This window comes from Ahaetulla prasina, chromosome 4 (assembly GCF_028640845.1).
Source record: "Ahaetulla prasina isolate Xishuangbanna chromosome 4, ASM2864084v1, whole genome shotgun sequence".
In the NCBI taxonomy this organism is placed as follows: domain Eukaryota; kingdom Metazoa; phylum Chordata; class Lepidosauria; order Squamata; family Colubridae; genus Ahaetulla; species Ahaetulla prasina.
The window spans coordinates 109,692,065-109,718,449 of NC_080542.1; the positions used below are offsets into that span (position 1 = coordinate 109,692,065).

At 36.1% G+C, this 26,385-nt stretch overlaps 1 protein-coding gene across 1 annotated transcript in view; it reads left to right on the plus strand.

Moving 5' to 3' along the window:
* Window positions 1-26,385, plus strand: part of DGKB (diacylglycerol kinase beta) — a 332,776-nt gene that overhangs the window by 131,289 nt on the left and 175,102 nt on the right. Inside the window, exon 18 of the mRNA XM_058182793.1 lies at window positions 22,431-22,495. Coding sequence (XP_058038776.1) covers window positions 22,431-22,495 — 65 coding nt within the window. The remainder of the gene's footprint in view (window positions 1-22,430; window positions 22,496-26,385) is intronic.

Genomic DNA, 26,385 nt, shown 5'->3' on the forward strand with positions numbered 1-26,385 from the left:
AGAGTATAAAATGTACTCCCCCCTCTCAAAAGAGGCTGAAAATTTGGGTGTGTCTTATACTCTGAATGTAGCTTTTTCAAAACTTTTTTTTTTAAGCCCTAACGAGGCTCTAGCGAGTGAAGCGATATTCCGCACTTCACCTGCTTTTCTCATTGCTACTGCCTCCAACGATCAGCTGTGCTTTAGAAGCTGTTTTTCAGCCCTAACAAGGCACTAGTGAGTAAAGCGATCTTCCGTGCTTCGCCTGCTTTTCTCATTGCTTCTCTCTGTGCTTTAGAAGCTGTTATTTATCCCCAACTAGGGGATAAAAAGCATGCACATGCGCTCAAAATCAGCCAACTCATGTGCTAAAGCTGACTAGACTAAGGACACTAGCCAGATGAATACATGGTAGGCAGAAATTCCTCCCCCCCACACTATTTTCCTCCCCAAAAACTAAGGTGAGTCTTATATTCTGTATCTTATACTCTGAAAAATATGGTAAATAAATTCAGTGATCCATTTGAATGTAAAATAAACTTTTACTATTTGAAAAGATTGTTGTGAAAGGATTCACATAAAAAGCTTAATTTGATAATTAAGAAATGATGTTTAATCTTGGGCACTAGTTTGAACAGTTTTACTTGAGTATATTTATAGTGCTTAAAGAAAGTATCCCAAATGACTGAACATGTTTTTAAATGGCCTTTCTAAAAAATGTAGTGTGTGAGAGAATGTACTTTTAATTAAATATATTGTGAAAAAATGTGTTAACCATTTTGACATATGTGGTAGGATAATAAAGTACAGACAGTCTTAATCACTGGGCCTTATTAAATATTGATATGCTGTCATTAGCTGTACCTGTTAAAATGCATGTCATTTTATGCCATTCAGGAGAACCACTAATTTCCTATCAAATACTAATCACATAAGAAGATGCATAAGGTTCTTAATTAACCCTCCTAGTTCCAGGCTCAACTTACGCGTTAGAAGGTTTCTGGATATTGTCTAATTGAAGCCATATATCTGTGAAAAATTATTAAACATCTGAGCCATTCAGTTCCCAATATATCACAGAGATCCTAGTTGGGAAAAATTGTCCTAAAGAGATGGATATAAAACAAACCTCAAATGTATGTTTATTTTCTTGAGAATATCTGTCAATTGTAGCATCTTTAAAGCTAAACTCTAGACTCAAAATGCAACATGTTTACCTCAGGGGCGGGTTCCAAATCCCGTTGCTACTGGTTCATTCATGTGCACTTGCTTGTGCGGGGTGCTTCTGCACATCTTCTGAAGCTTCTGCAGCCTTCTGCAGCTTCCGCTACTGGTTTGTCTGACCCGGTGCAAACTAGAGGCAACTCACCACTGGTTTACCTCGGTTGCAGAATTTGTGCTTTTTTACTATTTGCATATGAAATAATACACTTTTAAAGTTTTATCATAGTAAAGAACTTTACTCAGTGAAATCCACTGAGAATCACATACTTTTCTATCATGTCTACTATTGGGAAATAGTTGGTTGCTATTTGACAATATTATGTAGAAAACTGAGCAACCCATTCATGATTAACGACTAACTTGCTTAAGCTAAGTAGGCTTTATTAAATAAATATTGAATCAGTTGTTGTTGTTGTTGTTGTTGTTGTTGTTGTTGTTAGTTGCAAAGTCGTGTCCGACCCATCGCGACCCCATGAACAATGTTCCTCCAGGCCTTCCTATCCTCTACCATCCTTTGGAGTCCATTTATGCTCACGCCTACTGCTTCAGTGACTCCATCCAGCCACCTCATTCTCTGTCGTCCCCTTCTTCTTTTGCCCTCAATCTGTCCCAGCATTAGGCTCTTCTCCAGTGAGTCCTTCCTTCTCATTAGTATTTAGCCAAAGTATTTCAGTTTCATCTTCAGGATCTGGCCTTCTAAAGAGCAGTCAGGGTTGATCTCCTCTAGGACTGACTTGTTTGTTTGCCTTGCAGTCCAAGGGCCTAGCAGGAGTCTTCTCCAGAACCAGAGTTCAAAGTCCTCAATTCTTTGGTGCTCAGCCTTTCTTATGATCCAACTTTCACAGCCATCATTGCAACTGGGAAAACCATAGCCTTGACTATACACACTTTTGTTGGCAGGGTGATGTTTCTGCTTTTTAGTACGCTGTCTAGATTTGCCATAGCTTTCCTCCCCAGGAGCAAGCGTCTTTTAATTTCTTGGCTGCAGTCCCCATCTGCGGTGATCTTGGAGCCCAGGAAAATAAAATCTGTCACTACCTCCATTTCTTCCCCATCTACCTGCCAGAAATTGAGAGGGCTGGATGCCATGATCTTAGTTTTCTTAATGTTGAGTTTCAAGCCAACTTTTGCACTCTCCTTCACCTGCATCAAGAGGCTTTTTAGTTCCTCTTCGCTTTCTGCCATTAGAGTGGTATCATCTGCATATCTGAGATTGTTGATATTTCTTCCGGCAATCTTAATTCCAACTTTTGATTTATCCAGCCCCATCTTTCTCATGATGTGCTCTGCATATAAGTTAAATAGGCAGGGGGATAGTATAAGCCTTGATGGACTCCTTTCCCAATTTTGAACCAATCAGTGGTTCCGTGTCCAGTTCTTACTGTTGCTTCTTGACTCAAGAGACAAATAAGATGGTCTGGTATGCCCATCTCTTTAAGAACTTGCCACAATTTGTTGGGATCCACACAATCAAAGGCTTTAGCATAGTCAATGAACCAGAAGTAGATGTTTTTCTGGAACTCCCTAGCTTTCTCCACGATCCAGTGTATGTTGGCAATTTGATCTCTAGTTCCTCTGCTTCTTCGAAATCCTGCCTGTACTTCTGGTAGTTCTCAATCCATATACTGCTGGAGCCTAGCATAATCTTACTAGCATGTGAAATGAGTGCAATGGTACAATAGTTTGAACATTCTTTGGCATTGCCTTTCTTTGGAATTGGAATATAAACTGACCTTTTCCAATCCTGTGGCCACTGCTGAGTTTTCCAAATTTGCTGATAAATTGATTGTAGCACTTTCACTGCATCATCTTTTAAGATTTTGAATCGCTCAGCTGAAATACTGTCTCCTCCACTGGCTTTGTTGTTGCTCAGATTTCCTAAGGCCCATTTTTTTTTTAATTTACATTTATATCCCGCCCTTCTCCGAAGACTCAGGGCGGCTTACATTGTGTAAGGCAATAGTCTCATTCTATTTGTATATTTACAAAGTCAACTTATTGCCCCCCCCAACAATCTGGGTCCTCATTTTACCTACCTTATAAAGGATGGAAGGCTGAGTCAACCTTGGGCCTGGTGGGGCTTGAACCTGCAGTAATTGCAAGCAGCTGTGTTTTAATAACAGGCTATCTTACAGCCTGAGCCACCACAGCCTTTTTTTTGACTTTACATTCTAGGATGTCTGGCTCAAGGTCAGTGACCATACCATCGTGGTTATCAGGGATGTTAGGCTCGTTCTTGTATAGTTCTTCTGTGTAATTTTGCCACCACTTCTTAATCTCTTCTGACTCTGTTAGTCCCTGCCACTTTGGTCCTTTATCATGCCCATCTTTGCATGAAACATTTTCTTCATATCTCCAATTTTCTTGAAGAGATCTCTGGTCCTCCCTATTCTATTGTTTTCTTCTATTTCTTTGCACTGTTCATTTAAGAATGCATTCTTATCTCTTCTAGCTGTTCTCTGGAATTCTGCATTCAGCTGGGTGTATCTTTCTCTTTCCCCCTTGCCTTTCGCTTCCCTTCTTTCCTCAGTTATTTGCAAAGCTTCCTCGGACAGCCATTTTGCTTTCTTGCCTTTCTTTTTCTTTGGGATGGTTTTAGTTGCTACCTCTTGTACAATGTTGCGAACCTCCGTCCATAGTTCTTCAGGCACTCTGTCTATCAAATCTAATTAAAACTACAGCCACCTATCTTCACAACCCCCATCTCAGACACACCAACAACAGCCAAGCCTCCTACAACTGACCCCATTTCATTGGGTTCACAACCCCTAGTGATCACAGAAAAGAAAGTGCAGGACCTATTTCACAGACAAAAGCCAGGAAAAGCTCCAGGCCCAGACAAGATAACTCCTTCTTGCTTAAAAGTCTGTGCTGACCAATTGGCCCCCATCTTCACTCATATTTTCAATAAATCACTAGAGATGTGTTATGTTCCTTCTTGCTTCAAACGCTCTACCATCATCCCAGTGCCGAAGAAGCCCACCATCAAGGAACTGAATGACTACAGACCAGTTGCTTTAACATCTGTAGGCATGAAAACCTTTGAAAGGCTAGTGCTTTCCTACCTGAAAACCATCACGGATCCGCTGTTAGACCCCTTGCAATTTGCATACCGAGCAAATAGTTCAACAGATGATGCTGTTAATATGGCTCTGCACTACATGCTACAACATCTTGAGTCTCCAAAGACCTATGCAAGGGTCCTTTTTGTAGACTTCAGTTCAGCATTCAATACCATCGTTCCAGACATTCTTCTAACTAAGCTAAACCAGCTACAGGTACCGGAACAGACTTGTACGTGGATCACAAGCTTCCTAACAAACAGGAAGCAGCAGGTGAAGCTAAGCAAGATCACATCAAATACCTGTACAATTAGCACAGGGGCCCCCCAAGGCTGTGTGCTCTCCCCACTTCTCTTCTCTCTGTATACCAATGACTCCAATGATCCATCTGTTAAGCTACTGAAGTTCGCAGATGACACAACAGTGATTGGTCTCATTTGAGACAATGACGAATCCGCATATAGACAAGAGGTCGAACGACTAGCTTTGTGGTGCAACCAAAACAATCTGGAACTGAACACACTCAAAACCGTAGAAATGGTGGTAGACTTTAGGAGAAACCCTTCCATACTTCCACCTCTCACAATACTTGACAACACAGTATCAACAGTAGAAACCTTCAAATTTCTGGGTTCTATCATATCGCAAGATCTCAAATGGACAGCTAACATCAAAAACATCGTTAAAAAAGGACAACAAAGAATGTTCTTTCTGCGCCAACTCAGTAAGCTCAAACTGCCCAAGGAGCTGCTGATCCAATTCTACAGAGGAATTATTGAGTCTGTCATTTGCACCTCTATAACTGTCTGGTTCGGTTCTGCAACCCAACAAGAAAAACACAGACTTCAGAGGATAATTAGAACTGCAGAAAAAATAATTGCTACCAACCTGCCTTCCATTGAGGACCTGTATACTGCACGAATCAAGAAGAGGGCCGTGAAAATATTTGGAGATCCCTCGCATCCTAGACATAAACTGTTTCAACTCCTACCCTCAAAACGACGCTATAGAGCACTGCACACCAGAACAACTAGACACAAGAACAGTTTTTTCCCGAAGGCCATCACTCTGCTAAACAAATAATTCCCTCAACACTGTCAGACTATTTACTGAATCTGCACTACTATTAATCGTTTCATAGTTCCCACCACCAATCTCTTTCCACTTATGACTGTATGACTTCAACTTGTTGCTGGCAATCCTTATGATTTATATTGATTGATATTGATATATTGACCATCAATTGTGTTGTAAATGTTGTACCTTGATGAACGTATCTTTTCTTTTATGTACACTGAGAGCATATGCACCAAGACAAATTCCTTGTGTGTCCAATCACACTTGGCCAATAAAAATTCTATTCTATTCTATTCTAATTCTTTAAATCTATTTGTCACCTCTACTGTATATTCATCAGGGATATGATTTAGTTCATACCTGAGTGGCCTGGGGCTTTTCCCTACTTTCTTCAATTTAAGCCTAAATTTTGCAAGGAGAAGCTCATAATCTGAGCCACAGTAAGCTCTTGGTCTTGTTTTTACTGACTGTACAGAGCTTCTCCATCTTTGGCTGCAGAGCACATAGTCAATCTGATTTCTTTGTTGACCGTTTGGTGATGTCCATGTGTAGAGCCATTTCTTGGGTTGTTGGAAAAGAGTGTTTGCTATGACCATCATATTATCTTGGCAGAATTATATCAGACTGTGCCCTGCTTCATTTTGTACTCCAAGGCCAAACTTGCTTGTTATTCCGATTATCTTTTGGCTTTCTACTTTAGCATTCCAATCCCCCATGATGATAAGAACATCATTTTTTTGGTGTTAATTCTATAAGGTGTTGTGGGGCTTCACAGAACTGGTCAATTTCATCCTCTTCAGCACCAGTGAAGAGGATGAAAGTAGTCCACCAAACTTGGACTACTGTGATATTGAATGGTTTGCCTTGGATTCGAACTGAGATCATTCTTGTCATTTTGGGGACTGTATCCCAGTATTGTTTTTCCTACTCTTTTATTAATTATGAAGGCTACTCCATTTCTTCTGAGGGATTCTTGCCCGCAGTAGTATACCTGATGGTCATCTGAATTAAATTCACCCATTCCTGTCCATTTTAGTAGCTGATTTCTAAGATGTCGATGATCAGCTTTGTCATCTCTTGTTTGACCACATCCAGCTTACTTTGATTCATGGATCTTACATTCCAGGTTCCTATGGAGAAAAAATCTTTACAGCACTGGACTTTCCTTTCACCACCAGCTGAGCGTTCTTTCGGTTTTGGCCAGTCGCTTCATTCCGCCGCTACTAGTACTAGCCCTCCGCTCTTCCCCAGTAGCATATTGGACACCTTCTGACTTGAGGGGCTCATCTTCTGGCATCATATCTTTTTTCCTTTTTTTACTGTCCATGGGGTTTTCATGGCAAAAATACTGGAGTGGGATGCCATTTCCTTCTCCAGTGGATCATGTTTTGTCAGAGCTCTCTGCTATGACCTGTCCGTCTTGGGTGTCCCTGCACGACATAGCTCATAGCTTCATTGAGCTACTCAAGCCCCTTCACCACAACAAGGCAATAATCCATGAAGGGGTATATATACTGATTTATACTAAATCAGTATAACAGAAACAGATTCTGTTTTGGTTTGGTGTTAATACTACTGCAGATATAGCTCCAAGAAAAAAAATGGAAACAATTATTTCCCCCCTATTTAATCTCAAGGGTATACTATTGTGAAATGTGAACCTGGGGATACATTGCTTCACTATTATACATTGAATAGTCAACAGTATGACTACTAAAGAAGAATTACAGGACTTAATCAGAGGCAGTACTGAATCATGATTTGGCAATACCAGACTTCGGTTCCTTATTCATACAATGTCAGATTTACTCACATGTAAAGCAATAACATAGTTTGTTTAGTTTTGATTGACTATGTTGTTTATTCAGTAGATTATGGTTATATATGACATGATTCTTTTTCTCTTTAAAATTATCCCTGAGTTCTCAGAAACCATAATTTGCCTTCTAAAGTAACTGGAAAAAGCATTTTATGACCAAATTAAAACTTGTGTAAAAACTTACTAAAAACTGATAAGCAAGTTAAAACAAAAATAGAAAGAGAGAGAGTATTAGTTATTACTTCCTCAGCCATAATTTGGCATATTTTACTTTATTTTAATTATTTCAGGATTTGTTCTATGGAGATTCTCAATCATCCAGGACATGGTTGTCCCAAAAAATCCCTCCATTCCATCTAGTCAGAGCTGAAGAAGCTTTTTGGATGAGAAACGAAATGTTTTCAAGGGAAAAGAAGAAAGTCCACTTGCCTCTTGAAAATAAAAAAAAGCACCTTTGGATTATTTCAGTATTCTATTCATGTATGAATTGATTCTTGCTAATAATAAGTATAACAGAGAAAGAAAGTTTATATACTTGGTATTTCACACTATGTCTGTAAACTCCATTCTTGCAATGTATGGAATGAAAAAAATAAGATAAATTACATAAGCATTGAGAAAAAGAACATAGAAAGTTGTTGACCTGATGCTTCTTTAAATTCATTTATAATCCTTATTCTAGTGGCTGAAAAAAAAAAAGGAAAAAAGTCTGCAGAGTTATCTTATAGATTCTGCATTCCATCACAAAAAGGAAATTCTTCGGTGATTGGATTCAAAGAAATTTGGCTGATTTTATTCTGAAGGGTAGTGTAATACAAAAGGAAATTTAATTCTTCTCTAAGTGGAAAAAAAGTTAATTTTATCTTCATTTTTACAATAAAATATCCCCCCACAAGAACATATTTAATATATAATTTGAAAGTTAATCTAGTTTAGTGATTATTCATTACAAGCATAAGTCTGAAGATTAGGATGGACAACTGTTTGGAACTTCATGGCTGGGAATAGTGCCATCTCTACCCACAAGTGATGCACATACGTGGCTGTTTGGCTGCCTACCTCATGCCATCTGTTCACATGGCATGGTGCCGGCTTACAAATTGGTTAAACCTGTGCCAACAGTAATTGATTTAGTTATAAATACAAAAGATTGCACGTGCCATCTCATGGGACAAGATTCTCTTGTGGCCCCTGTAGTAATATGGCTCTAAGTCTGTAGGTGTAGTTGATAGTTATGTTTGCAATCATGTGAAAACTTCATAGATTTATGAGAATTAAAACCAAATGTTCATAAATCTTCAGAGAATGGGTGCAATATAAAAGGGAGGTCAGAACTTTGTTAAGTACAGCTTCACCTTTTTTATATACAATTCATCATTGTAACCACCATATTTACTTTTTTTCCCTACTAGTCTGTGAACATTCTTGGGTTAATGCAAGCACAGCATTCAAGCACCTCTTGAATTGTTAAAGCAACTGTGTCTTTTGAAAGGTCCATGAGGCTACTTTGAAGATGATTCCTGATTGCCTTTAACTGCTTAGACATGCAAATATAACATTTCTGATGGAGCGGCAACAAAACAGCTGTGCGTGAATGTGGAAGGGCAGGCAGATGCTAATATTTGACTTAGCCTCCACCATGTATTCCAAAGGATGTGGATGATTTGATATTTTGACAAGTATTTTGGTTTCAGGTAGGCCAGACTAGGAACACAACAAGATAAATTAATGTTACTTTATTGTCAAGTTACATTAATAGAATGTTGGAAGTCTGAAAGTACAATTCTCCTATTGTCACCTTTATCACCTAAGAATTTAGGGAGGTTTCCTTCTGAGCCTCTTGCTTTACCCACTATATAGTTATGGGTAGCTATCTGTTATCTGACCATTCCCTAGGCAGCATCTCTTTGCCCATCTATCAAAATCTTTCCCACATACTATTACAGCCATACACTTGAAAGTAATGATAGAAAACCAATATTCATTTGTATTATGTTTGGAAATTCTTGATGTGCTAATCTATAATCAGGTAGTCAAAATGATAAACACCTGTATATTGGATATAGAATGGCGAATTAGCTTTGCCTCCTTATCTAAACAACATGTCTAAACAGCTCTCCTCTTATGTGGAAATATATAACAATACTTAAAATTTAAAAGTCCCTTCCAGCATTGATGATTTCATTACCCAAACTACTTTGGGTAATGAAATGTCCGCAAGAAAAGAACCAAGCTCAGAGAACACCAGACCCCACATTTCAACCCTAAATTATAAATATTCTTCTTTATAGATTTTCTGATGTTTTGCTGACAACTTCAGAAGCAAAGTAATCTAAATTTATTATATTGCCTTTTCTACAAAGATATTAGGAGCAGGTAGATCACACATCTTTTAGCAGACTTCTGAGAACACACAATTTTTTTTATAGTCAACTTCATCTGGCTGATCAGTACATCAGTACATTTGGCAGTGGTCAAATTCTATTTTTCTGCCTTTAGAATCAGAAACCAAATTCTGATTCAGTATGAGAAATAATCTGCCAATGGATAAAAATGATAGCTGTTTTTCTGTCTCTCCCCCCCACCCCATTTATTCTACTTTTAAACCAACCAAAAATTCCCAGTTTTTCTTTTCTTTTCTGTATTTTGGTCTGTGACATTAAATTGCATAAATAAAAATGAAAATATATTCATCAGAGGACAAACATAATTTTGGAAGGTAGCTGTGTTTTTTCAAAAATAACAGAGTCAGAGTTAAATTAGTAAAATTTCCTTTGCAGTGAGCTTAATATTTTGAGATTCTGCAGAAATATCTACGTACGTTTCTTTGCAACAGTGTGAATGTAGTTTGCCATTGCCACTTATGAATGTTTTTTTTTCAAACTTTCCAGGCTAGTCCACAATCCTGGGATTTTCTGCTATAGATAAAGAGAAGCAACCTTTTTGGGGGAATGGGGGGGCTCACAGGGTTGTTATTTGTGTGAAAAACAGAAAGAGAAAGGAGTCTTAGGTATATGTCTATGGAGATTCTTAGTCATTCAGGTCACAGTTATCCAAAAAGTGCTTTTTAAAGAGGCAACTGGACTTTCTGGTTTTCTTTGAGGACATTTCGCTTTTCATTCAAGAAGTTTCTTCAGCTCATCCATCTTATTCTTTCATTGAGAAGTTGGAGCTGTAGTTTCTGCAGGATGTTCTCTGCTCTTTGTCGCTTTATTGTTGAACATAGATGCAGGCTGTTCGGGATGAGTCTGTGTTGTGTGCATCTCAAAAGTGCAAATGGTTACTGTAGTCTGCAATTTTTCTGAAATCCCTTCATACTCTCACACCATTCAAAGGGTGTCATCCCAAAGTGCATAGCTAAATGTCTATGGAGATTCTTAGTTATCCAGGACATGGTTTTCCCAAAGTGTTTCTTTAATTGGACTTTGGGACATACTTGTCCCAGAGGTGTTTTTTCAAGAGGCAACTGGACTTTCTGGTTCTTCTTTGACATCCAAGAAGTTTCCTCTTGGATAAGAAGCTTCTTGATGAGAAGTGAAATGTCTTCAAAGAAAAACCAAAAAGTCAGTTGTCTCTTGAAAAAGCACCTTTGGGAGTCTTAGGTATGCTCACTGCATTGAGTTATTTTTTACTGATAATAATAAAGATTGGCTATAAATAAATAGTTAGCTTCCAAGCTCAGGCAGAACAGCCCACATCCTGCTGCTTATTAAAACAGATCAAGAAGGAAAATGCTTCTCCTTCCCTCTCTTTTCTTTGCCAATTTAGAATATGTCCTATATTTGTGAATAACTGTAAATTCTAAATCACTCAGCATAATAAAATAAGGAATTGTCATAAATGGCTTACAGGATAGACCAATAAATGACATGAAGAAAAAGCTGAGGGTTTTTTTGCATAAATTTGTAACAATAATTACTACTGCTCAAAAATGAGTGAATTTGATAGACATTTGCACTGTTATAATAGTGTTTGTTTACTTTCAATTTGAAAGATCTGAGATCTGAAGGAGAAATCCAAATCTAAAGTAACATGGCCACATTATTTTCACAGTGTCAGCTAAGTAACTGTGTTATCACTTTCTTCTGTAAGCAATTCATTGAAATGTGAATATTATTAGTGTGAACATCTCTGTTAAATCACTGTATTACTTAAATGGTTAACATTTCATATCTTGATTTTGGAGAAAATATATTTTTCACTATTAGTAGATGTGACCTATCTCTTGAGAGATGAACAACTACTGCTGTTCTTTAAAGACCTTCTAAATTCAACAGTTACTTTCAAAAGAGAATAATAGTTGGGAGCATCACAAAAGCAATATAAGAAAAATAATATCTAAGATGTACAATGTATATAAATTCTCTTCCACCATTATGGCTGGTCTATATCTTCAGTAATCTTCCTCACATAGATGCAGAAATATACACACACACACACACAAGGGGTGGGTTTCACTTACCTTTGCTACTGGTTCACTCACTTCTGCGAAAGCGCATATCATATTTGATAACATCCTGGTGGGATGAACAGGGGCGAACCAGTAGCAACCCACCACTGACACACATACACATTTGTATTTAACGCTGATACTTTTCATTATTATTTTTCACAAATGCATCTTATATATTTGCTGTATGGTTAATAAACTCCAAGAATTCTTAAGAGCCCATCTATACAGTCATGACACAACATTGTGTCTACAATCTTAGATAATATAAAATATGCTTTTCTTCAAATAATGAGTAAACCAGTGGGTTCACTAAACTGTACAGTCTGCTTTTAAATTGAATAGTGAAACTATATTTCATCTATTGTTGTATGTAAACTATCTGCTTTGTGTAAACTGTAAAAAAATGTTTGGCAGCCAACATTTATTCCTCTGTCCCACATTTTGTGGCAGAGTCTCCCAACATTCCAAAGCACAGAAAACAGAAAAAGTATTCCTTATCCTGTCCAACTAAAGCAAGAAGCTGAGAAGCTAAGATGTCAGTGAAACAACATCAATTGAATACCACCCAACTTTATATCATTACTCTGTTGTTGTTTTTTTAGCCCTAGCTGTTTTGTGACAGTGATATTCATCCAGGCCACAGATGCCATTTTTCATCAATTCCGCTTCAACTTTATATACACATGGTCAACTCTAAAAGAAAGGGGTAGAAGTGTGAGTGGTTCACTCTTTCCCCAGACTCCTTATTCATAAGAAAAAGTGAATAGCAGTATTCTTCAGGGAATTGATACATGTGTTGCCTCAGTCAAGTGAATAGAAGTTTGTTTTTCACTCTTCTTTTTTTCTTCTTTTTTTTGGGGGGGGTACTTGTGGTGGTTTTCTGTGAGTTCATTAGCACAAAGAAACTTTGATAAGCAAAAAGGTTTTTTTTTTCTAAGCTCATTTTTAAAGACAGTTTGCTGTAACCATGCAACCCCATCTAATCCTGTAGTTTTCTGAAGGCCAACTCAATGGCCCCTAATAAGAAACCAGTCAGTAACAATCTATTCAGCCAGAGATGATCTGAACTCATTTGATTGTACTAGCAGTTGTGTGACTTCATTATCATTAGAAAAACATGCAGCCAAGCCAGCTGTATCTAGAGAGGCTACTCAATGTACATAGCTTGTCAGTTTGTTGGTTTACATATTATAGCTATAAAAATATCTTATTTTTTTTTAAAAAATGACAAAAATGCATTGTCAATGCTATCTCTGTCAAAACATTTTTGTAATTCCATTGTTTTTGTGCCAGAATCAGACTCTTTTATCATAGGAATAGCTTCCCTACAATTGCATATATTATACATCAGTTGTCCATTTGAGACATGTCACAATTTGTTTTGACAATATTTCAAACATTACCAAGTATTTTAATATTTCATTCAAGATCATCTAGCACCTCAAAGAATAGAATCTTTATTTTTTTGAAGGAGAATCTGTAAATTTTGATAAAATGAGACAGAGTTTAAAATCTAACTAAGAATATCTATCACTTTCCCAGAAAACTGGAAACCCTTATTATGCGTATGTAGTTAAGATACTGATATTGGAAGGAAAAATACATATGCTCAGAAGAGTTAATGAATTAACTATTGACCTAACCCCATTGTTAAGAGGTCTGTAAGGGGCGTGCATAAGAGCACAAGTGTGCCTACCATTCCTGTCCTATTTTTTCCTTTCATTATATCCAATTAATATAGTTATTACATACTCATACTTATATATATGCTTATATATTGTATAGTTATTTCATGCTTATGTTTATATATACTGTGTGACAAAATAAATAAAATAAAAAATAAAATACAAAATAAAATGCAAACTTCTTCCAAGATAGCCTATATATATATGTGACTCAAAACTCAAAAATACCATTGGTATTTTTTAAAGGCTTTAGCAGTAAAAATGGAAAGAAGATTGAATTAATGTTTAATGTACTGGGATATTGTTTCCTATTAGGACAGAGTTAGATTAGAATTAGGCATTCTGACATAATTTTATTAATTAACAGGAGAATATCATGAAAAATAATAGGAGAAGAAAGGCTAAGCATAAATCTAATCTAAACATCTTTTTCATCTTTTACCATAGTAATTATTGCTGTTAAATATGTAGTTCCACTGTAAAAGAACATTATTTTGGCCTATCTTTTGTTATTTTATGGAATATCTTCTTCATGACTTTGCTATATAAAAATTTAATAAATAATTCCTAAGAAGTGGAAAAGAGGAAAATAACGTAGCAGATAGCATTAATACAGTTTATTTCATCAGCATTGTTATAACCAAACCTACACTCAACAAATTACATTAAAATAATTATATCTCTTTAAGATTTGGATTTTAATACAAGAAGATATATTTTTTCTCATTCAGTTGGATGATATTAAAAGGGGAAAATCTATGCCTCATGCAGTTGATAATAAGCAGAACACTGAATTGTGAAAGCTGGGAGTTGAAAATGCTGATTCAGTAGTTGGAAAAATACATTTAGTTTAAAAATTAATTTAAATGTCCCCAGTGATGGGTACCTATGCTATTTAAGGAAGTAATTACACTACAGTGTAGTCAACAAGAGTATTGATTAGGATTTAATTCATTACAAAGCAGAGAATGGTTTTCCCTCTTTGACAGTACACTGGTTTCTTTTTTTCTTTTTCTCATCTTTTTGTTTTTGATGGTCAATTTAGTAACAAATTTGCAATTAATCATTTGCTGATTGCAATGAATGGTCTATCAATAATATGCAGCTCACATTGCTAAAAGGATTATGCGGTACTTCATTGTTTTCCTTTTGTCTTGGGAACACTTTGTCTAGCTATGTTTCCTAGAATGGATTATGAATAAATGTTTGAAAGTAATGCATGCCAGTTTTAAAAAGACACCATGGACTGATTCAGTGTATTAATCAAAATAGGCACTAACTTTCTTTTGGCATTTCAGTACTTGGACATCTGTTGACTTCTAATACGTGAAGTTGGACACTCTGGCATTAGTGAAGAGTTTCATTATCTTAAATGTCATAACATTTGTTTGAATTACTCTGTGTAGGTTTCAAATGCTGAAATTGTAACTTTGAATTGCTCAACAGATTTCATTTGACTTTCAAAAATACAGAAATGGGAGCTTATTAAAAATCTTATTGCTAATTTTCAGTTTAGTCGATCATAATAAAATGGCTATAATCAAGCTATTTTCCTGGAGTTTAAAATTAGTTTAAGGCATCTTATAACAAATTTGGCATGTATTACCATTGAATTTGTGTACACAATACTTCAGTTACCTGTAGATTAAGCATGCATTGCACTCACCTTTTCCCCAATCAGAGTGATAAGAGCAGGTTTCTTATAAAATATCCTGGGACAGCTGCTAATCATGCACACTTGTATTTGTATAGCAACTTGAATTTTTTAAGAACCTCATCAAAAGACTGATTAAGGTGGACTGATGCATCATCACTCATAATTAAAAAGCATAATCCTTGCCTTCACCATGACAAGATGACTTGTAGAACATAGCTTAGACTATCTTCTTTTCTTCTCCTCTATTCTTTAGCCTCTCTCTTCTCCTATCAGCAGTCTGAATTAGGACTTTTAAGTGAAGAAATTAGATCCAATGTTGCAGGATGCCCATTGGCTTAGAAAAATACTTATAAATGTGTTGGTGGGCAGATGGAACAATTGTAGGATAGCATAGCATGTAGCATAGCACGTAGCACAGCATGTAGTATAGCATGTAGCATAGATCATGGGTGTCAGACTTGTGGCCATCATGTGATGCATCATAACGTTTTCCCCTTTGTGGACCTGATACAGATGTGGCCTGCATGTGATGCATCCAGTCTGCAGGCCACCAATTTGACAACCCTGGCGTAGACCATAAGTCCCTTTTCTGTCCAGCCAAGCTAAGTGACTAATTAAATAATTTCTGTCTCTCATTCCGAACAGTACATCAGCTGTAAGTCCCATAAAATTAAGAATACTCATAGAAGAATTGCAATTATCATCAAAGAAAGGAGACATCTTTATATTCTCAGTGTGTTCCTAATAATAAAAATGGAGATTCTTAGTGTTAAAGTTACAGAGTCCAATTTCCAGAAAAACTATCAACCAGCAAAGTGACAAAAGAAAAACAAGAACTTCCTGTTTATGAGCTTACAAAAAAGTTTGATTTGTACAAACTGAAAGAATCCAGCCCTTTAACGCAGTTCAGAAAAGGAAGCTAAAATCAAGAATACTAAAACTACTTTTTATTGTAAGATATAGTAAAAGAATCTTGCAAGTAAAAATATCACCTGCCTGCTCCCTACCTTTACATTCCAAAGAACTGAGGAGTGTCAATTCTTGGAAATTTTCTCATTACTAGTTTGTACTAATTTCTGGTTTGTACTTGAGTATCAGATTGTTGTTTGTGTTGCAGCTTTTCATCCTGTTTCTCAGGATTATTCTCATAGCCCATTATATCAACCCATAATCTTCTCATGTATTAAACCTACCAACCATCAATTCCTGTTGATAATTTTGAAGATTAATATTTCCAATTATAGGGTTAAGAGAGAAATATTAGATTCACTAATGTAGAGTTTCAGCAGAATTTCTTCACTTTATATAACATATTGCCCAAGTTACATCAGCAGCCAACACAGAAGACTGTGTCTACTGTATTTAAAGAAATGCTTGAAAGTAATGCATATATGCATCTTAATTGGGAGCCCTCCTAAAAGCTGATAATATTTGTGAACTATCTAGTGGAGTTCTTGTGAGTCTCCAAAGACCTATGCAAGGGTCCTTTTTGTAGACTTTAGTTCAGCATTCAATACCATCATTCCAGACATTCTTCTAACTAAGCTAAACCAGCTACAGGTACCGGAACAGACTTGTAAGTGGATCACAAGCTTCCTAACAAACAGGAAGCAGCAGGTGAAGCTAAGCAAGATCACATCAAATACCTGTACAATTAGCACAGGGGCCCCCCAAGGCTGTGTGCTCTCCCCACTTCTCTTCTCTCTGTATACCAATGACTGCATCTCCAATGATCCATCTGTTAAGCTACTGAAGTTCGCAGATGACACAACAGTGATTGGTCTCATTCGAGACAATGACGAATCCGCATATAGACGAGAGGTCAAACGACTAGCCTTGTGGTGCAACCAAAACAATCTGGAACTGAACACACTCAAAACCGTAGAAATGGTGGTAGACTTTAGCAGAAACCCTTCCATACTTCCACCTCTCACAATACTTGACAACACAGTATCAACAGTAGAAACCTTCAAATTTCTGGGTTCTATCATATCGCAAGATCTCAAATGGACAGCTAACATCAAAAACATCATTAAAAAAGGACAACAAAGAATGTTCTTTCTGCGCCAACTCAGTAAGCTCAAACTGCCCAAGGAGCTGCTGATCCAATTCTACAGAGGAATTATTGAGTCTGTCATTTGCACCTCTATAACTGTCTGGTTCGGTTCTGCAACCCAACAAGAAAAACACAGACTTCAGAGGATAATTAGAACTGCAGAAAAAATAATTGCTACCAACCTGCCTTCCATTGAGGACCTGTATACTGCACGAATCAAGAAGAGGGCCGTGAAAATATTTGGAGATCCCTCGCATCCTGGACATAAACTGTTTCAACTCATACCCTCAAAATGACGCTATAGAGCACTGCACACCAGAACAACTAGACACCAGAACAGTTTTTTCCTGAGGGCCATCACTCTGCTAAACAAATAATTCCCTCAACACTGTCAGACTATTTACTGAATCTGCACTACTATTAATCGTTTCATAGTTCCCACCACCAATCTCTTTCCACTTATGACTGTATGACTACAACTTGTTGCTGGCAATCCTTATGATTTATATTGATATATTGACCATCAATTGTGTTGTAAATGTTGTACCTTGATGAACGTATCTTTTCTTTTATGTACACTGAGAGCATATGCACCAAGACAAATTCCTTGTGTGTCCAATCACACTTGGCCAATAAAAAATTCTATTCTATTCTATTCTATTCTATTCTATTCTATTCTATTCTATTCTATTCTATTCTATTCTAAAAGAGCTGGAATTTTAAATAATCCTATCCATTATATAAAGGTGGCTCAGTGGCTAAGGCACTGAGCTTGTCGAACAAAAGGTCAGTAGTTCAGCGGTTAAATTCCTTAGTGCCGCGTAACGGGGTGAGCTCCTGTTACTTGTCCAGCTTCTGTCAATCTAGCAGTTCAAAAGCACGTAAAAAAATGCAAGTAGAAAAATAGGGACCACCTTTGGTGGGAAGATAAGAGCATTCCATGCACTCTGGTGTTTAGTCAGGCCGACCACATGACCATGGAGACATTTTTGGACAGTGCTGGCTCTTCAGCTTTGAAACGGAGATGAGCACCACCCCCTAGAGTCTGGAATGACTAGCAGATATGTGCGAGGAGAGCCTTTACCTTTACCCATTACTTCCTTTCAGTTGTGATGATGTGGTAGAATCTGGAGCTGAAATGAGGCTGGTGTTAAAAACCTGCTTCAGCGGGTATCTCTGGGATGGAGGAAGAGTCAAAAAAAAAAAAATCTCCACTAAACCTTGGGATATAGAACAATTAATAAGTGGAACTACTTGCTTGCAGAAGTTGTGAATGCGCCAACACTGGAAATTTTTAAGAAAATGTTGGATAACCATTTGTCTGAAATGGTGTAGGGTCTCCTGCCTCGGCAGAGAGTTGGACTAGAAGGCCTCCAAGGTCACTTCCAACTCTGTTGTTGTTGTTGTTGTTGTTGTTGTTATTTACACAAACAAATTATTATTATTTACACAATTATAATTTTTTTATAATTTTTATAATTATTATTTACATAATAATAAATTATTATTATTTACACAAATAAATTATTATTTACTATTATTATTATTATTATTATTATTATTATTATTATTATTATTATTATTATTATTATTATTATTATAGTTGTTTTCTAGTGAGTGCAGTTAGTATGGCAAGTTTCTTGTAAACATACTTAATGGATTAGCTCTCAGTGTTATTCTGGTTCCTTGTGCCTAACAGGTAATGAAAATAGTGTTGAGATGTTAATTTAACACCTATTCTCCAGATACTATGTATCTGGAGGCTACATTGATCATACTTAAATAACAAATTAAAAGAATCCCTATTAACAATGTCTGCAGAGTATGAGTACTTTGCAATTTACAACCACTGGGCCTGGAATTTTGGCACCAACCTATATGTTCATTAAGTGAGTTATCATATGATTGGACCCATTCTCATAATCATTTTTATCACAATCACTAAGTGAATCATTGTTATCTGTAATAAATCACATGGTTATTAAGTGACTCATGTACTTGTTAAGCAAATGTGACTCGTCCAATTGACTTTGCTTGCTGGAAGCTAGTTGGAAAGTTTGCAAGCTGCAATCACATGATTGCAAGATGGTACAACTATCATATATGAAAGCTGATTGCCAAATGGCCGAATTCCAATCATGTGATCACAGGGTGATACATCAGTTGTAACTCTAAAGATGGATTCATAAGTCACTTTTTACGAGGATGTCGTAACTTTGAGCCATTGTTAAATGAGCAGTTATAAATTGACAATAATCTGTAAAATAAAAAAGTCAAGATATTCATCACCTGAATGTCCACCCATTTTCCCGAAAGTTGTCCATAATTTTTGTGTGAATATATATTCACACATAAAAAAGAGCAGACATATGAATGCATCACTATGGCCACCATCATTCTTTTTTAGCCATTCTTTACAGATATCCTAATCCAGGTTATCATTGTTGTTAACATTATGTGTGTTTATAGTACAATACTTTATAATAATTAAAACTGTAATGTTTATTAATATTATTTGACAACATTAACAATTTCATTAATGATTATATCATGCCAGACAATTAGAAAAAAATAAAATGGTTATAATGTAATTGAAGTTATAGTTTTATTGTTGATGTATTAAAATTATACTATTTAGCACATTCAAATGTTTATATCTGTATATATTTAAAAGTAACAGCTGGCTTAATGCTTTTGCATAACTTAATAGAATCTGCCTGCTTAACTATTTTTTATTTGGGAATTTTCCACTATGAAAAGATAACAAACAAATTTTTCTCATTTGAATAATAAATTGTCATTGGGAAGTATTTTGTACAACTTAATTACTTAGTCAAAACAGATATTCATAAAAATATTTCACTAGCAGGATACATGCAAATCATGTAGCAGGATAGATATTTACACAAGTAAAGTATTGCTTGTGCTTCAGCTGCTTTCCCAAATCACCTGTCTGTTTATGTATCAATCATAAATTATGGCTGCTTTCTTTTGACAAATACAATAACCAAAACAACACTTTAAAAATAAATCACCTAAATTACTTTTCTTCTTATCCACAATTAATGTTTGCTACTGTTAAACATAAATGGAAAACCACTTCCACAAAATATCTGGTTTCCTTTCAGTCATGATGAAGGAAACCAGATATTTGTTGAACAACAAACAGATAAGTGTTGAAATGTATATAAGTAGAAAGATGGAATGTTTAAAATCAAAGACTCTCCGGAATTCTTTTGATTTTGAACCGTGATTCTAATTGAAGAAAAATTTACCAACATCAATGGACCATAAAGTACAAAAGAAAAGCAAATAAGAATTTAATAAAACTATTTTCAAGTAAAACATTATTAATTTCAAGGAAGTGGACAAATAGTATTCTTACAGAGCCTACAGTTTTTTTAAAAAATAAAAAAATAAACAGCTTTTTTGTCCTTTTTTTTTTACTGTATCACCTTTAAAAACGTGAAATTAATAACCATAGTATGCATGTATTATATTTGATTTGTGGGGAGCCCATTCAGACTTATTCTTGTTCCTGGGATATGAATCAGAAGAACAGTCTCCCATTTGCTAATATGGGAGCAACATAAAAATTCAATGGAAATTATAACTTTTTTTATGTTTAATTCAGACTTGTATGAATGTTGCAGATAAGTTAGAACATTATAAAGAAATGAAGCATAACACATTTGACAGAAATTGGTGCAGAGGTTTTTAAATTGGACCCTTCTTATTGTTTATTAAATGTATATACACTTCTTGCTTTTTATAAGAGCAGATTGAAACAAAGATAATTTGTTATGAGTTGGGGAAACATACTCATTGAAATCAGTATTGCTGTGTTGGTATGTTGTGGTTTTATACAGTTCTTTTCCAAGAAAAAAACTCAAATCAGTGTCTATTGAGTAAGCATGCCTAATCCTGTGTCAATGTAATCTGACTATCCCTCTCATCCTCAGGTTCAGAATGATTCATGTAGTAGGTACAAAAGAAAATACTATTTAGAAAGACAAGAAACAGAAGACATAACTATAAGCCTTATATTTTGTAGTAGTTAAATTATTGAATGAAGACTGAAAATGCCTAGAATTTTCAGCAAAGAGCCATGGAAAGATACATGCTTGGCATTACAAGACAAGCTAAAAAGACCGGCATATGGATTAAAGAACACGAGTGTAAAATAATTTAAATGTAAATGGGCTGGTTATATGGCAAGAAGAATTGATGGCAGGACGATCAAGGCAGTCATAAAATGGATCCTGCTTGATAAAAAGCATCCATGAAAGAGACCTAAAACAAGATGTATCGATAACATCAGCAAGTATTGCAGGCTCAATTGGCAAACGAAAACTCAGGACCATATTGCTTTTTAAACATTTGGAAGAGGCCTTCATGCTGCTGTGAATAGACAATGGCTAAAATGGATATGCTTATGACTATGCTCGTTTACTTTTCTTTAAAACCAAGAACTCCCCGTTTTATCACTTTCACCCAATTTTCTCCTATTTCATTTCCTTTATTTAATTATTTTCTACTAAGTGATAATAAATCAAGAGATTAAAGACTTGATTCTCTGATATCTTTCACTACCATTTAAAGGAAAAAAGTTGGCTGCAAGATAGTTAGAAAATTCTTAGAAGGATCAGGTATGGCAGCTTTTAACTACCTTGTCATCTATTGAGAGACCAGGTTTTTCAGCACTGTGACTTTATATATTATTTTCTGTTTGCTTCTGGAAGGCATGGTCAACATTCCTGTTTGGTTGTACATGTAAGAGTTGGCAGGAAAGCCAGCCAAGAACTGAAAAAAAACCAAGATGAGAGAAGAGAAACATGGAAAGAATGAATTGCCTCTCATGCAAACACTAAGCAGATTAAAGAGAATGAACACTGCACGTGCAACCCTAATTCAATTCTAAATAATTTGTTGCATGTTGAATCAAATTCAGGGGAGAAGATATTTAATAAACCAAATTCTCTTTCTCCCTGAATCCTTTCATATATTTATGAGATTTATGACATAGTCTTGTCATTCTTTTCTTTGTTTTGCCATTTTATGTAAGTTCTGAATTTGGTTAATTTTTTAAATATTTAAATATTACATATTGTATTCTAATGACACTGTATAATAATTTACCAATTATTTTAAGAGATACATTGAAAAAAACTCTTATTTATCTATTTATCATATTTATATCCACCCATCTCACCAGAAGCAATTCAGGGTGGCATTCAACAATCAAATAAAGCCACAATATAAAAACAAAAAAAATAATTGGAAAGGTGGTGTAAAATCTCAAAATAATAAATAATGACCACGGAGTATTTTACATATTTAGTTTAGAGCTTTATTAAAAAGTATTTTGTATTTTGCAATGCATCCACAATATTATTATATTTGTAAATTTTCTTTTAGGATGCTTCAATTGCTCACAGATTTCACATTATGCGAGAAAAACATCCAGAGAAGTTCAATAGCAGGTGAGAATTGATTCCCCCTCCTCTTTTTTTCTTTACATGAGTGGAGTGCATTATTTTAAAGTAGCAATGATGTATGTGCCAGATAAAGAAATTTGTGATTTTTATCACAAAATAAATTCATATTATCATGATGTCTTTCATTATGTCCCACCAGTACTCCTGTCACTTTTATTTCTGTACTGACCTTAATAAATCTTTGCATATTTATGATATAAATACTTTCTTAGTTACTGTGTTTTCTTTTGGAAATGTGGACTTTGTAATATGAGTACAATTTTCAATATTACAAGTATGTAGCATAATCAATTTAATTTGGTTTGCCAGGTCAGAGAAGGCTAGCTTGTGAGATAACATGATATAATTACTCAAGCTCTGTCTCATGGAATAGTTGGGTTTAATATTTTCTGTAAGAATTCAGATAAACAAGAACTTTAAGTATTAATAATATTAACATTTTCACAAATTTGAATGTCATCATTATCTTTTGAATTATATTTATTCATTTTATATAGAGTTTATATAGCTGCCAATCCGAACCTTCAGATTCTAGGCAGCCTACAGTTCAACAAAAGAAAAAAAGCACATAAAAACACTCACAGTAGCCATGTAAAAGCTCATCTGGCACTTCTTATTAGGAAAAATTGATTAAACCTAAATACCTTATTTTGTGTTATTAAATATTCTCAGTTACAATATGCTTACATGTTGTGTTGAATGATTGTACCATGGCAAGTCACAACCCATCTGTCAGCTCCTCCATGTTTTTCTTGCTGTAACACATAATGCTTTCTGAGCTTGAACATACATATTTCAATAGCTTGTAAATACTTGCCCCAGATATAAAGTATCATGATTTTTTATGGCTAAGAATTTAATCCAAAGAAGAATTTAATTAATGTCTCTGCTCTTTCTTTAGTCATGGGAGCAGATTTCTCTATCACTCCCAGCACTATGATATTCTGAGTTTTATGCAGCATGTTGGCCCCAAGAAGCCCCATGAAATTATAGCATATCCATTACTTTTAAAAATAATTTTGAAATGCTCTGCTTGTATGATAATCCATTTGATTTGCTTATGCTTTTTAAACATGTATCATATTTATGCAAATAAAAGCTTTGTTTTGATTCTATCATAGTTTGCATTTTTAGAAGTAGCATTATTCAGTCAAGTTGTTTTTCATGCCTTTGCATTAGGATGTTTGCAAAATTAAACTCATTTCCATTTTACTCTTCAGTTTGGGAAAATATATGACAGGGATTTATAGTTATGGTTTTATGAAGACTGCAGTCCTTCAATGCAAGTCTCAGTCTCTAAGCTCTTATAAAATAATTTATGGTACTGAGTTGTTCAGTGTTCTATTGCTTCTATACTGCTATGGCCACAAATAAATATTCAAGATGCAAAAATTGAGGTAACGTCATCCTTGACAAGTGTGAGGACTTGTGGAGCCTGCTTGAGCTTTCCATGTACTTATGCTCTGAGTTGCTGATGTTTTGCCAATGCAAAATTGCTAAATGCTAATGAAATATAGTAATCTACAGCCTAACAAGAGTTGCATGTATCCTTTCCTACTTCTGTAATACTGTATTCACAGTAACAAAACCAATGGTGGGATTCAGCCAGTTTGCACCACTTCGGGAGAACCGGTTGTTAACTTTCTGAGCAGTTTGGTGAACTGGTTGTTGGAAGAAATCATTAAGGCAGAGAACCGGTTGTTAAATTATTTGAATCCCACCACTGAACAAAACACAACTGAATCACAGAACAAAATAGAAATGCTTTTCCGTTACATTAAGGAGTTAGTTGAAACTGTTATTCTGTGAGTAGGACTATATAGATGTCTTCTAATGTCTCAAATTTATAAATTATATTTACTTCAGAGTAATAAATGTTATGGCATTAGGTTGATTTTATATTCAGGAAATATAAACAGGAGAGATCCCAGAGGATGATTCAAAATAATGAGTGAGGCGCATTGTGGACTTGAGTGAAGGATAGCAAACTTTTCTACCATATTTTTCTAAACTATAATAGGAGACACTCTGAACTAATCAACTAAGGAATAAAATTATCAAAGTGGCTCATACAGACATTATACATGCTGCTACTACTACTACTACTACTACTACTACTACTACTACTACTACTTCTACTAGAGTTGGAAGGGACCTTGAAGGCCTTCTAGTCCAACCCCCTGCCCAGGCGGGAAACCCTACACCAACTCAGACAGATGGTTATCCAACATTTTCTTAAAAATTTCCAGTGTTGGAGCATTTACAACTTCTGCAGGCAAGTTGTTCCACTTATTAATTGTTCTAACTGTCAGGAAATTTCTCCTTAGTTCTAAGTTGCTTCTCTCCTTGATTAGTTTCCACCCATTGCTTCTTGTTCTACCCTCAGGTGCTTTGGAGAACAGCCCGACTCCCTCTTCTTTGTGGCAACCCCTGAGATATTGGAACACTGCTATCATGTCTCCCCTAGTCCTTCTTTTTATTAAACTAGACATACCCAGTTCCTGCAACCGTTCTTCATATGTTTTAGCCTCCAGTCCCCTAATCATCTTTGTTGCTCTTCTCTGCACTCTTTCTAGAGTCTCAACATCTTTTTTACATCGTGGCAACCAAAACTGGATGCAATATTCCAAGTGTGGCCTTACCAAGGCATTATAAAGTGGTATTAACACTTCACGTGATCTTGATTCTATCCCTCTGTTTATGCAGCCCAGAACTGTGTTGGCTTTTTTAGCAGCTGCTGCACACTGCTGGCTCATATCTAAATGGTTGTCCACTAGGACTCCAAGATCCCTCTCACAGGTACTACTATTGAGCAAGGTACCACATATACGGTACCTGTGCATATATTTTTTTTTGCTTAAATGTAGAACCTTACTTTTTTCACTGTTGAATTTCATTTTGTTAGATAGCGCCCATTGTTCAAGTCTGTCAAGATCCTTCTGTAACTTGAGCCTATTTTCTGGAATGTTGGCTATTCCTGCCAGCTTGGGTTCATCTGCAAATTTGATGAATTCCCCATCTATCCCCTCATCCAAGTCATTGATGAAGATGTTGAAGAGTATTGGGCCTAAAACAGAGCCTTGGGGTACTCCACTGCATACTTCCCTCCATGTGGATGTAGTTCCATTGAGGACTACACGTTGAGTGCGGTTGGTCAGCCAGTTCCGAATCCATCTGGTGGTGGTGCTGTCTAACCCACATTTTTCTACTTTATCTAGTAGTAGATTATGGTCTACTTTATCAAATGCTTTACTGAAGTCCAAGTAAATTATATCGACAGCATTCCTCTGGTCTATATTTAAGAACATGTTCTATTGAATCAAACATATATACAGTTTTCTTTTATTTCTAATTGGAATAACTTTGAACTTTGCTTTAGAGTTCTGGTCAAAGACTATAGCTTTATAATTAAAACTGAAATCATTTAGCTTGAGGCATTCATTTAGAAAAAAACATATTGTTTGCAAGATATTTAAGCTTTCTGTGGAAAGATTACCGTATATACTTGAGTATAAGCCGAGTTTTTCAGCACGTTTTTTGTGCTGAAAAGCGCCCCCTCGGCTTATACTCGAGTCTACCCTTGCAGCTGGGCCGGCAGGACGAGCCCAAATGCTGCCGGCATGCTTTGCCAGCTCGGCCGGCTCGTTTTGGGGCGGCGGCTGGCCTCCGGCGTTTTCTTCCGCCACTTTTTGATGGCGGCGGTGGTCGGCGGAGGGGGCGGAGGGGGCGTTGTCACTCGTCCTCCTCTTGCCCGCGGTGGGGGCGGAGGGGGCGTTTGTCACTCTCGCCCTCCTCTCACTCGTCCTCCTCTCGCCCTCGGAGGGGGCGGAGGGGGCGTTTGTCACGAATACATCCCAATAAAATGCAAAGGTTTC